This window comes from Typopeltis vanoorti, chromosome 14 (assembly GCF_054136105.1).
Source record: "Typopeltis vanoorti isolate ZY-2024b chromosome 14, IOZ_Tvanoo_1.0, whole genome shotgun sequence".
NCBI lineage: Eukaryota > Metazoa > Arthropoda > Arachnida > Uropygi > Thelyphonidae > Typopeltis > Typopeltis vanoorti.
Window position 1 is genome coordinate 51482191 of NC_143562.1, and position 14642 is coordinate 51496832.

General features: G+C 35.9%; 2 protein-coding genes across 2 annotated transcripts in view; both read right to left on the reverse strand.

Moving 5' to 3' along the window:
* The window catches only part of LOC150099468 (chymotrypsin-like elastase family member 2A), a 56615-nt gene extending 56083 nt beyond the window's left edge, over positions 1-532 (reverse strand). The window contains exon 1 of the mRNA XM_090404224.1: positions 411-532. Coding sequence (XP_090260350.1) covers positions 411-480 — 70 coding nt within the window. The 5' untranslated portion in view covers positions 481-532. The remainder of the gene's footprint in view (positions 1-410) is intronic.
* A 2867-nt stretch (positions 533-3399) lies between these two features.
* The window catches only part of LOC150099469 (chymotrypsin B-like), an 88291-nt gene continuing 77048 nt past the window's right edge, over positions 3400-14642 (reverse strand). The window contains exon 7 of the mRNA XM_090404366.1: positions 3400-3471. Coding sequence (XP_090260492.1) covers positions 3400-3471 — 72 coding nt within the window. The remainder of the gene's footprint in view (positions 3472-14642) is intronic.

The following is a 14642-nucleotide window of genomic DNA, read 5'->3' on the forward strand; positions in this document are numbered from 1 at the left end:
TGCTATTCTCGAAATAATAAAACGTAAATCGTAACACAGTGGGTAGTAGATAGAAAGTAGAATTAATAATTGGGGAAACTGTTGCTCTCCTAGAAATTCCTAAATTCCTTTACAAAATATTGTAAAGGAATTTACGAGTGTAGTCTAAATCTGGGCACAGTAAGAAAGATGCCGGTTTATTTTCGAATTCTTAAACACTGAAAAAAAAAAGTCGGAGGAATTCACTTGAGATTATTAAATGACATGTGATAGTAAACGAAAACATGATAGTAATTTTGCAAACTGCTGTTTAATGTTCGTTACTCACCTTAAATACAATTTTCATCCTCTGTAACTTAAATATACTATATGTGTTTTAAAATATTACTATAAATTTAATTTTATCAACAGCATGTTCACAAGATACTTACCTCGAACTCCAGCCAAATTAGCTGCAGTTATTGTTACTATCATTAGCCCGAGATGTTCAAAAAGATTCATTTTTATGCGGCGGATTCTGAGGAACTACAATAATAAACTATGCAAGGACGAGTTGAATATTGAATAAATACTGAACTTACAAGGACATACAAGGGAATAATTGCAACTGTGGCTATCAGAAAACACCGCAATGAACACCTGGTTTGCGGAATTGGATCTTGATATCACAGATAGAGGAAAGTATAAAAGTGATAAGAAATAAGTCTGTTTGCAATTCAAGTGAATACTAACATCAGCCGTTATCATACAAAGATATCGTGAATTTGACTTATGAAAGTAAGCTACCTAGAAAACATCTTTCATTCACCTTCTGACATTCTTCGGGAAAGTAACTTCTTAAAGAGGGTAGAAATCATTTGCTAATTAAATGATTCTTCCTAGCTGATTCTTCGATATCAAATAACTCTGCTTCTGTGTGTTATAATGAAAAACCCCAATGGTTCTGAGTTACTTATAGTTCGAGGCCACAACAGCAGCAAAGAGTAGCTACGCGTAGGCTAAAAAGTATTGAACCAGACGGAGAACCCTAACGGATCAGGGGGGTTTCTGAGGTAGTGAATATTCATAATGCCAATTGTTAACATCGTTTTTTTCTTTTTTTTTGTTTTTTTTTTGAAGTTAGTAACAGACACAGGTATACTTGATACTTAGCGCATAGCTTATTAGGTGCTTCTACTGTAATTACAGTCAAACTAATTTCCTTCAGATTTTTAATAAGGTGGGTAATGGTTAGGCTAACTCCCGCAATAAAAAAATCTGTCACCATCTATAAAGATATTTGCAAACATCCATGTTTAGAGTGGAATTCTAACCGGTCGTCTACTGGACGAAGAGCAGAGATGCTGTTCAACTCAGCCAACCAGTCAAATTGGAGTTAGAGAGGAGAGCAACCAAAAAAAAAAAAAAAAAACTGACAAATCTTTTTCTATGCCATCTTCAGTCGGGTTCTGAATTAATGCATCCTAGACAGGAACTTTCCCTTTAGAAACCTCGGCTTCTCAACCCAAAAAAAAATCAGTATCAAATGCAAAACGTTGCGTTCGTTGTGAATCAGGAAAGCATCTTACAAATTCTAAATACCGCAGTATAGCTTAGTGGCCCGTGGGCTTCTTTGAAATTTTTAATGCGGCCTACACTGTCAGAAAGGTTGAAGACTCCTGCAATAAACGATGAAACTTTAAAACAAACAATCACAAATATCCAGAGGGTGGATGCTCGTGATCTTAATGAATATCTAATCCTATGTTACAGGCGGTCTTGTTAGACCTCACTCTATCTCTACCGCCCGCTTCTCGCAGTAGGCATCTCCACATTTATGTTAAATTTTGTGTCACTCAGCAATATGGCAATGTACAATATGATCTCCGAAATTTCTGGTCTTTCTTTCTCTCTTTTCACATTTCCTTTTAGTGTTTCTATTCAAACACTTGCACTGAATGAAGTTTTTTCTTACTTGTATAAACACCTTTATGTTTCAAAAGATCCGGTCTTATAAGCACATTAATGAATTTTTGCAGTGATGATAAATACGATTTACATCGCTGATCATTGACAATGTCCTTTTGTTATTTACTCAGTTTTTTCATACCAGATCAGAAACTCTGTAATGTACGCACTAATGAAAATTAATGCGCGCATTAGTGACATTAATGCGTACATCTAAATGTGTTGGAAAAAAATCACTTGATGTTCAATTTAATAGTACAAAGGCGCTTCTAGAGTAAACCTTTTATATACATAGTAGATACAGCTATCTTAATAGCCTAAAACACCGCCCTTTAAACACATATATGATGTGTTTAAAGGGCGTTTAAAATCTACCTAAACAATCTCGTCTGCACCTTCTAATTCTCTATATGAGTTCTGACTTGTTTTTTTTTTTTTTTTCCCAAACCACGAATAATGAAAACTGATCAACAGTTTGACACTTCGGAAACAAATTAAAAATGCGCGTTCTCTACAAATAAAAATACTATAGGATTGCTGCGGTAGTTTGAAGAAGACAGGAGTAATATGATTTACACGAATAACCGCTGTTGATAAGTATTTACTGGATAGTCATTGGAGAGATTGTTCAGAAGGCAAAGAATAGTAACAATCAAGCTGCAGTCGGAAGATTCCAATGGGATGAGAAGTATGTTTTTAGTATAGAGTGGGAGGCGTAAAGAATGTAATGCCCGCGAAATTGACAAGTATGAAGAAGTAAATGAGTCTCTGGACTCAATTGAGATCCTTATATATATATATATATATATATATATTAAAAGCCATGCTTATAAACTCAAGGAGCTATATAATAATACTTCTGGATTTCCAACTGCTTAAGCTTGATGTGCCACTGATGAATTATTTATCTTCTTCAAATCCATCCACCAATACGATATTGCTTCATATTTGCGCCGGGACCTCTAAATTCTCTTTCTAAATACTTGGCTCTGTGTCAGAGAGCAGGGGCGATGAATAATAATCTATTCTTATGAGCTTTATCAGTAATTACTTCTATACATTGCTCATCTTACAGTCCAGCTTCAAACGCACCAATCGATTATTCTACCCATTCTATTCTGCTATTAATGTTGTCCTCTGGAATAGGCGACGGTCATCAGAATTTACTAAAACCTATTTGTTCATAACGAACCTGAAAGATCATACTTTCCTATCTACCTAACCCTTAATCATTCATGGAAATGTTCAAAAGAAATCCTTTGTAAGTGAGATTACTAAAAATCTGCTGACATTATTATTATTATTATTAATATTATTAAGAGAGACCTCCAGGGAGTCAGGGACTCATCGAGGGAGGCCACATACTACACACAACAGCTATTATACTTATTCTTGAATTCATTCACACTGCTTGCACTCACAACATTCAATGGCAATCCATTCTAATCACGCACCACCCTATGAGAGAAAAATCTAGTCCTCATCCCCTTCTTCGTGGCATTCTTTCTCAGCTTCTAATGATGCCCTCTTGTTATTTCCCCACGTCTATAAAATGAAAAATTATATCAACTAAAATCCTGTATGACCCTTTCAGAAGGTTGTAAGTCTCAAACACATAATCTTCACTTTCCCCTGTTTTCTAGTATCTGTAGTCTACACATTCTCAATCCAACTTCATAATCAGTGTTCCACAATCCTGGTATCATTTCAACACTCTCCTTTTCACACTTTCCACTATATCAGAATCACGACAGAAACCAGGAGACCATACCTGCACACAGCAGTCCAAGTGAAGTCTTATCACGGTCTATAAAGAGGCAACGTGACATTCTGATCTTTTCATGTAAAAGTTCATTTCAGCATTGTAACTATCTTTTTGAGTAGTATTTGCAGCTTTGCCACATGGCGCCTGAAGTTCATCTTGCTATCTAATAACACTACAGTATCCCTAACCTGATCAGTTTCTTCTAGCATAATCTCACCAATGTAATACGACATTGGATATCTATGATAATCACACCAAACTGCATGACTTGACATTTACTGACATTGAACTGACATCCATTTTCCCATACCCACAAATCAAGCCTACTCAAATCATTCTGTGAGTATGCATATCAGTACCATTTGTGACTACCCTACTTTGCATCATCATCAAATAGCTATGTTGCATGTCAAATCCTTCTCAATATCATTAATGTACAAATTGAATAACAGAGGGTTAAGGACTGATCCTTCTGGTACATCACTAGTTACCTTAAATCTTGCAGAATACCACTTTTTGATATGTGTCAGTCAGCCGACCTCTTAACCACACTAAATAAGCTGAAATGTTTATATAAATTAAACATAGGAGTTAATTTGATTTATTTCACTAGTAAGTCAACATATGACTTACTAGTGAAGATATTTCTGATGTTGTGTGATTTACATGATTCCTTTTATATTATTCACACATTTATTTTTTACCCATTGTTTACAATAAAATAAATAGTAACAGAAAGTAAAGTACATGGAAAAAGAGGAAAGGGTAGGCCGTCAATGAGATGGATGGATGAACTGTGCAGTGATTGATATTCAGAGAGTTGAAGCCTCCAAAAAAGCATACAAAATGAGTACATGGTGAGGCCTGGTATTGCAGATCATCGAAGTGACCACAATGAACATATGAATATAATGAAACAAATACCGTTCAACAGCGAATTCTTACTAAAGGTATTTTTCATATCATCCCATCCTATACTATCGTCAAGGATCCTTTCTGTTTTTATGGTTTCTGATACACGTGCCTAAGAGAAGAGAATACCAGGTCAAAGGGTGGTGAAGTGAAAAAAAAAAAAACAATGCTTTCATACTCCAATTATCTCACCGACTCCTTACATCAAATTCGCCACTTAGAATATTATATGATTAATCAGGCCATAAATTAATTCTTCACTTAAGTTTGGTTTGCATATATCAAAGATAAAACAACGGTGAAAGTGGGATATGACATGCATTTTGCCACAGAATGTAACATCAACAACTAGCATTGTTTGAATGCTAGTTGTTGATGTTACTGTTGTTATTGCACATTAATTGATACAATGGTTATTTTGGTCACTCTGTTTACATGTGTGGAAGTTGTTATTATGTTGTATGTAATTAATTTTTTGTAGTCCTTTTTATACAAGTCTTGTACCCCTGATGATGAAAGTCTAATGACTTAAGAAAGTTAGATTGTTGATTTTAATAAATCTCTTTATGTCTGGAAATGTGTGGTTCGATTAATTTTGTACTGGAAATTAATTGAAGATTAGGTAAACCACAGAAATATTTGTATTCATTTAAAATAAATATGGTTAAAAAAATTAAATAACTGAATTACAGCTTCTTTCATCCTCTCTGCTTGATTACTGCAGTGTCACATTTTGAAAAAATGTGACACTGACCAAAAAAAAGTCAGTGTCATTGAGGGCTGATTTTGGTGACAATTAAAAAATACTGTAGTTTTTCTGATTCATATTGCTAGAAGAATAGCTGTTAATTTATTCAAATATTCTTCTAGCAATATGATTCAGAAAAACTACAGTATTTTCTAATTGTCACCAAAATCAGCCCTCAATGATTGTTTTCACTTTTTTTGGTGTGTGTGTGTGGGGGGGGTGCATATGTTACCTTTACTTCTGCCTTCATAAGGTAGTTAGTATGATGCACTCTTTGGTTGCAAAGATTTGATTTCAGATCCTTGAACATGAGAAGTTGATCTCGCACACACGTTTTGATCCTTGCAAAAGATTAGTTAAACTGGCTACGTGTGAAGTTAACAAGTATAAAGATGTTTCCAGAATACTCACCACCTTATCATAACATTACTAGTGCTGCTATGAAGCCAGGTTATTTGAAAAGAATTAAAATATCCTGTTCACAAAAAATTTGGACATCTATAGCACATTTATGGGAAACATCAATTGGATGCAGCATACTCTATGGGAGGAGTTATGCTGGAGGAAGTAGAGGAGACAAGAGATCTGGGGTTGATGGTTGATAGAAACCTGAAGTTTAGGGGACATATTGCAAAGGTGGTGAAGGTAACACAGAGGATTGCTGCAATTATAAGAAGGACACTGACCTGCTGAGATAAGAGTAAAGACTAAAGTTATCATTCCATTGTATAAGTCTCTGATCAGACCACACTTGGACTATTGTTCTCAGATTTGGTCTCCAGGATTTGAAGGGGATAAATTAACTGTGGAAAGGATACAAAGACGGATGACAAAGATGGTTTCAGGACTGTACAAGGAGAGTTATGAGGATCGTCTGAGGGAATGTGGACTGCAGAGTTTGGTGGATAGAAGAAAGAGAAGTGATATGATTTAGACTTTTAAACTGTTGAGAGGTGGTTACAGGGTTGACACTGGGGAGTTCTTTCACTTGGAACAGCGGGAAGGAGTGATGACAAGAGGCCATCCCTGGAAGTTACGAAAGGAAACTGTGAGCAAGAGGGTGAGGAGTAATTTCTTTGCGTGGAGGGTGGTTGAACCGTGGAATGCATTGCCTGATGCAGTGGTGAGAGTGAGAACGGTCGATGAGTTTAAGGAGTGGTGTGATAGACTTTGTGTTTCTTAGGGGGGCCTCCCTCGATGAGTCTTGACAGACTGTATGTTCTTAAGAAGGACCTCCCACGATGAGTCTTTTGACTCCATGGAGGCCTGAATAATAATAATAATAATAATTTAATACTATGGTTTGACTAAAATAAGCTAAGAACACTACTAAACATAGTGCTATTTTAAATACTTAGGCCTCAAGTAAGTGGACTATTACAATAGTTGGCTGTGATAGGCCATTAATTCTAACACATTAAAAAGATGAGATGATTACCTTTTCTTGTTTTGTAATAATTGAAGGACCACACTAGAGCTTTTCCAGTTTATTGGTACTTCTTCTTACAGTTATATAAATGCATAAGGACATCTCAAAATTTAAGAAAACAAAAGCTTGATACATGAAGCCAAAATCATTTCTTAATCTGAAACTTATAACAAGAAAAATCAACAGTAAATGACATTTGTAGACACTAAGAATCCAATCCAAAGTTTAGAAAAAACACTCCTGGATCATTTGAACTCAAAGAGTGTACAGTCTGATACATCAACCGAATCTGAATGAATAAATACTGAGCAGTTAAAATTTTTCTCATCAAATTCCTGATGTATACCTCAGCATGTACATGGGATATTGTAATATCCCATATACTATATAACAGGACTCTAGAAATTTACTCATCCACTAGCTGCAGTTGAGTTATCAGAGACAAGTGATAAGTAAGTTTTCAGCCTCATTCTAAATACCTTAAAAGTACATTATTTTCTTTGCTTAATTTACATAATTTACACTTTTTCTTTATTCTAAAACATATCATTAATTGTCACGTTATTTGATCATGGATGGCTGCCAACAAATTTATTAAAGGAGTTTTATTTTTAGAGGGTTGGAATAAAAATCTTGGATCCAAAATCCTTAATCCCAACTCTGCTACAAATTTCACCTTTAAAGAATTGCAAAAGAGTTTCAATTTTAGTTTCTGGGTTTCTCAAAAAGTCATGATATAAACCAGTCATCTTCACTTTTTTCCATTCTTTTATTTCCTTTCAGATGGGGTGCTTAAGGGTCAAAGCTTTATAACTGAGAGGAGATCTCCACATAGCCCTTAAAAAAATGCGGATAACGGACCAGGGCTTCGGACCTAATGTCCAATCCTCACCTTCTCATGGTGCACACTGTTTTGGGTATCTACTTGTATACTGAACGAACGAGGATGGGCTAGCAATTTGGGATTTAGCCGACCAAATTATATTCTTATTGGTTAAACCAAAATACAAAATGAAGGTACAACATGACAAAATTTCATGCCAGCTGGGGCGTCGACGAGTTAAACAAGGCCCCCGTTGTTTTCGCCAGAGAACCAGGGCGAACAGTGAAGTCAGCAACTGGAACAAATCTGAAAACACACCTCAACTCAACATCACCAGAGTTAAAGATTGGTACTATCAACATAAGATGCCTGAATGGCAAAGAAATGGAGCTAGCTGAGGAATTAGATAAGTACCAGTTCGACATAATAGGGGAGACTGAAACAAAAAAGAGAAAAACTGGTGAGATCTTTCTGAGCAATAAATACAAAATGTTATACTCAGGAAATAACAATCAAGGAAAAGGAGTAGACATAGTATTCAACACAAAATGCGAGGCTAATCTTCTTGAATAGCAGGCAATCTCAAGTAGAGTAATGTGGGCAAATATGAGAATGGGGAACTGGACAATGAGACTTATTTGTGCCTATGGTCCCACAGAAGGTTCTACTAAGGTAGAAGTGGAGGAATTTTTTGTGGCTTTAGAAAAAGCAACTGACACAATGAAAAAGGAAAAGTTGTTCCTTCTTGGGAATCTAAATAGCAGAATACGAAATGGTTGTGAGACATACAAAAATATTTTGGGAAAATTTGAAGAAAAGAGCAAAGCTAATAATAACGGCAAATATCTGTTGGATTTCTGCTCAGGACCTGGACTGGTTATTACTAACACCATGTTCCAACATAAGAATGTGCTCAAATTCACATGGAGAGAAGAGGCAAGGAATAAGAAAAGTCTCATTGACAATGTTATTGTTGATAGTGATGTTTTCTCCCTGGTGCAGGACACCAGAGTCTACAGAGGAATTGAAATTGGAAGCAATCACTATTTAGTCTTGAGCGGGATAAAATTGAATTTCACATTGAAAAGAATAACATGTAAGAAAGTTTTAAAGCGAATAAAAGTTGAGCAGCTCTCAGATGTGAACTGTAGACTAACATATACAAAAATTATTGAAGAAAAAAATGAAAGAATTTGAGAACAGGAAGCAAACCTTGGAGATTCAGTGGCAAGGCTTGAAGAAAATCCCGATTGATTCAGTCAGAGAGGCATGTGGTGAGGTTGTCTGCTAGGATGGAAAAATCAGGACTCCATGGTGGACACAGGAAGTTAAAGAGGCAGTGAAGGAAAAGAAGAAATCATATCAAAGGTTCCTGGCAAATAAGTCAGCTTTTGCTCTTAGAGAATACAGAGACAAATGTAAGAAAGTGAAACACTGTGTTAAACTAGCAAAACAATAGTCATGGGAGGACTTTGGCAAGAACATAGAAAGTAAATATCAGGACGATGGTAAGATATTCTGGAGGTTGTTGAAGAAGCTTAGAAATGGAGAAAAGAGTGTTGTAAAAGGAGTTAGAGATGATAAAGGTGACGTGAAAACAGGAGAAAAAGATATCCTTGAAGTATGGAGTAATTACTTCGAAAAATTGCTAAATGAAACAAGCATTGATGAGAGCACAGTGATACAAAACACTGACCAGGCATGCAGCCAGGAATACATATCCATACTTGAGGTAGAAAAAACCATGAAAGCTTGAAATGTGGAAAGGCAGCAGGAGTAGATGATATTCGACCAGGAATGCTGAAGTATGGTGGTATGAAAGTCTTACAGTGGCTGCACTGCATAATTCAGAAAGACAGGACAGAGGGACGAATTCCTGATGATTGGAGTAGAGCTCTATGAGTGCCCATATATAAAAAGGGAAATAAAACTGAATGTGAGAATTACAGAGGTATTTCCCTACGGCATGTCCCTGGAAAGATCTATACAAGTATACTTGAGAAACAGTTGAGAAGAATTGTGGAAGAAAAGCTTGGTGAAGAACAAGCTGGATTGAGGCCAAATAGAGGCTGTCAGGATCAGATTTTCACTTTATGACAAATAGTCGAGAAAGCATGGAAATATAACAAAGATCTGTATTTAAGTTTTGTCGATCTGGAAAAGGCATATGACAAGGTGCCAAGAGAGAAGCTATTCAATACGCTACAGTTATATGATGTTAATGGGGGCATTATATCAAGCAATACGTAGTCTGTATTTGAGTTGTAAGTCTGCAATTAGAATTGAAGGATGTACAGGAAGATGGTTTAATGTTAAATCTGGTGTGAGACAAGGATGTGCATTATCCCCTCTGTTATTCATTATCTATATGGATCACATTATGAAGGAAAGTGGTATTAAACATGATATCAAAATTGGAGATGTTAATGTCAGCTCTTTGCTTTATGCAGACGATGTTATACTTCTAAATAAATCCACTACAAATTTGCAAGATTCCCTGACTAAATTGAATAACTGTTGTAATAGATCTGGTATGAAGGTCAGCATTAAAAAGACAAAGACAATTAAAATAGATAGAATTGTTGAAAATGTCAACTGTGTTGTGAACGGGGATCCTGTGGATCAAGTAAAACATTTGAGCTACTTAGGCACGATTTTTAGTGAAGATGGTAAAATTAAATATGGAAATAGACAACAGAATCAACAAAGCTGGTATGGTAGGAAGTCAACTGAATGAATTCATATGGAATAAGACAGAAATTAGTCAGAACACTAAACTAGCTGTATACAAGACAGTGTTCAAACCTGTTTTAAATTATGGAACTGAGAGCTGGGTCAGAAGTAAAACACTTGACTAAAGACTGGAGACCGCAAATATGAGTCCTGAGAAAGATTAGAGGCATGATCAGATGGCATCAATGGCAATATCATATTAAAAATTATATTTCCAATATTAGGAAAGAACTTGACATTGCCAGCATCCAGGAATGCGTTAGCAGAGCTAATCTCAGGTGGTATGGTCACTTAAAGAGAATGGGCGAGGAAAGATTAGCAAAACAAGTGTTCTCTGCCAGGTTGGCAGGAAAACGACCCAGAGGAAGACCAAAATATAAGTGGATTGATACGGTACAGTGTGCCTTAGACGATAGAAATATAAGATCTGATAATGATAATATTGGAGTCTTGACAAGTAATAGACTGATTTGGAGGAAAATTGTAGATAGGAAGTTAGTAATTATGTAAATTTATCATGTAGTACTATCATATCCTGTACACCCCTTGAGGGTACATGTCAGGAATTTGATGATGAAGTTTTCAGAAAGAGGTCATTAAAAATGCAGTCGTTGTATCTTCTTCCACTAATAATTTTCCTGTTGTCATAACATTACAATTGATTACTTTTAAGCATTATTTTTTCTATAATGAGACTTCGTAAATATCCACTATCACGTTCCAAAAATCCCTGTCTTTGCTCTTCCAGTATTATAGTGCACTTTTCATTCCCCACATTCCCCACTATACAAAACACTTTCCGTCTTTATTTTGATCATGAAGCAAGAAATATGAGACATTGTTACATGTAGAGTTAAGGTGCTTTAATTGAAGACAGTAAATCTTGTATACATTGAGTGTGCAAGAACACAAGCCAGTTTTTTATATCATTAATACATACAAATACATACATACATATATCTTCAAGGCCCACCTTTTCTAATCGGCTTGTGGGGGAAGCAGATGCAAGAGGAACTTCCAATGGTCACGATCCTCCGCCACCAAGCTCAGATGTTCTGGTGGGACTCCCAAATGTGTCCTCCCAAGGTTTTGGATATAATCTATCCAGCGTGTCCTTGAGCCTCCATGTGGCTTTCCACCCTCTGGCTTGGAAAAGAGGGCTGCTGGGGAAGCCTTTCTTTTGGCATTCTGACTACGTGCCCGTACCAATGTCACTGTGATCTCTCAACACGTAAAAGCAATGCTTGAGTATTGAGGGCTTCCTGAATTGCAGAGCTTCTGACTCTGTCAAGTCTTGTCAGCTATGCAACCCCTCGAAGGAACCTCATTTCAGCCGTTTGAATTCGTGTCTGCATTCTTTCAGTCATTACCCAACTCTCATGACCATACGTGAGGATGGGGACATAGAATGTATTGAAGACAGCCAGCTTTGCCTTCTGGCTTAACTCCCACTTCAATACTACCAAACGGCCAAGCTCCCGCAATGTTGCGCTTGCTGAGCCAATCCGAGTATCTAGCTCTACGTCCCACTTTCCATCACTCGTGAATATGGACCCAAGGTATTGAAACTTCTCCACCTGTCCCAGTGGGACTCCACTCACATGTAGAGTGCACTGGGATGGTTGTCTTGAGACCACAAATGTTCAGTTTTTGCCACACTGATCTTCATTCCAGCTTCTGCACAAACAGCTACAAACCTATCCAGGGTCTGCTGGAGGTCATCTGTGGAAGAGCTAAACAGAACTAGGTCATCTGCAAAAAGCAGATGTCCAATGCTACATCTTCCAATTCTGACACACTCACTGCTTCGGCTGTGCCTATCAATCCAGTCCATAAATATTATGAAAAGGAGGGGTGACAGAACGCACACCCTTGGCAGAGGCCAACTGAGACTATGAAGACTTCAGACTTTATTCTGTTTACCCTGACACAAAACTCTGGGCTTTCATACAGGTGGCAGCTAATAGCTAATACATACAAATTAAGCTAAATAAATTTTATAATTAAATCAGTGCATTAGTTGAATTCGCTATTAATCTTAAACATGTATATAGTATGCACAACATACGTAATAGACAGTCTATTTAAAAAAACAAAAAGTTAATTGTGCTGCTTTGCTGAGAATATAATTTCATTAACAAAATGAACTGGTAATTATACACTTTTCTTCTTTCTTTCTTAATATTTCCTACTTTTTCTTTTATGGTGTCGAGGGTTTCTATTCCTTATAACCACAACCGTTATTCGAGGATAAAGTGGTTGGCCCAATGCCCAGTGTATCCTATGTCTGTAGAAGCATTATGTTCTCAAGGCTGGTTTGCCTGCTTGCAGGGGGAAAAACCTGCAGTCCACTCCCAAAACTGGCTAACTTTGGCTATGTTTGAGGAAGATCCTAAGCTACTAACGTCAGTGACAGGAATCGAACACAGGACACTCCTTTCACAGTCATATGGTTGTGAAGCACACAGCTAACCATGTGGAAGTAATTATACACATGAACATTAAAACTGGCATGATCTAATTAAATCCTTTAGTACCTCTATACATCTTGCTCTTGCAACATCTTGATCCCTTAAGTAGGTGCACAATTGTAATATAGTACTGTCTTAAGCTTATTTTCACAGGTCAAGAACTAAAATTAGCATTGATGTAAATGAATACTCCAACATTTTACAAAACAAAAATGCTTTTTAATACTGTTATTTAAAAAGTACAATTATGTTGTAAAGACAAGTCAAAGACCAGATCATGTTACTGTATACATTAAGAAAAGTGAGCCTGGATTGACATGTACTGCCTACTATCTTGTTTTCATGAATTTTTTTTTTCTTTCCTATTAAATTGTTTATAGATGATTTATATATATTTAACCCTTTATTGTGAACAATAAAAGAAAGAAAAAACAAACTGATACATTTTGTACTGTGGGAATTAAATAATGTATTACTTTGTTTTGTCATCATAACATTTAATATTTTAACTATAACAGTGTTTATATAAAATAGACCCAATCCTTTGAGTGAGTAAAAATAAATTAAATAAAAATAAAAAATCAGCTGAGTTTAGGAGAGGACATTGTCCTCTCTTATGCTCAGGTCGATCTACTCTTTTATTTTTAATCAAGCTCTCCTGTTAATAAGCTAAACTTGGTATGAATATTGTATTGCATGCAGCTACTTGTTCTGGATACATAAATTATTTTCGAGTCCATGCTATACCAATTTTCTGTTGTCTATTTCTATAATAATTTGCCATCGTTATAAAAAAAAATAAAAATCTGCTCATATAGCTAAAATACTTCTATAGGTTCCCAGTTCAGGAATGCAGCTGATGCCTACAGCTTTGTCTGTTACAGTCTTTATCTATTTATTGCTAATTTTCACACCAAATTTATCATAAGTTATTCAGTTAAGAATAACTTATGATAAATTTGGTGTATATACTAGGAAGTAAATACTAGGAAGCTAGCATCTTGAGAACTTCAGCCCAACAGCCAAGACAACCCAATATAGCCTGCTACGGGGCACCTTTAAGACTCTAAGAACAACAGTAGTTTTCTCTCTTCTGCTTCATTTGCTTTTTGTAGTGCCTGCATGCATAATTTTAGAGTCATCTATAAATTAATCGTACCAAGAAATTATATACTTAGTTTAATCCTTTATCCAAGTGTAAGTAAAAAAGTTTGCTCCTGAACTATTTTCAGGACTGGGCAACTCGTATATAGATATAAGCTTATGACTTCACATCACTTGCCTTAATATCCCATAATGCAAAGCACATATCCTTATGAGTATGTATAATGCTATGCATTATGGGAAGGGTCACTACCCAGAATGGTTTCGACCTTTCCTGATACCCTCAAGTGGTGTACAGGATAGTTATATTTGTGTTTCTATATCGATTTTAGTTTATTTTATTAATTATGATTTATTCTTAACTTCTATATCTATCCTTCCTTACTTAAACCTTATACGATCAGATCCTACCGGCTGTTCTATTGTTATATATTTATCTTTCGGTATTTATTCTTTCTTCCCTTACTTTATCTTATTCTTATATCTATATCTAAGATTGTTTCCTTATCGGATACTGGCGAATTTATATTTTGCTGCGCCAGCCAGTATCCTATAGTAGAAAAGATCCTTACTCAGGGAGACAATACTAGATTCTTAGCTTTCTTACCCTATATCCTATTTAACTGCCGTATAGATCTAGATTATTGCAGTCGTGACCTAAATCTATATTTTATATTCATTCTCTAAATCCTTCCCTCCAAAATAGGTTCTATTTTTATAAGTGGTAATTT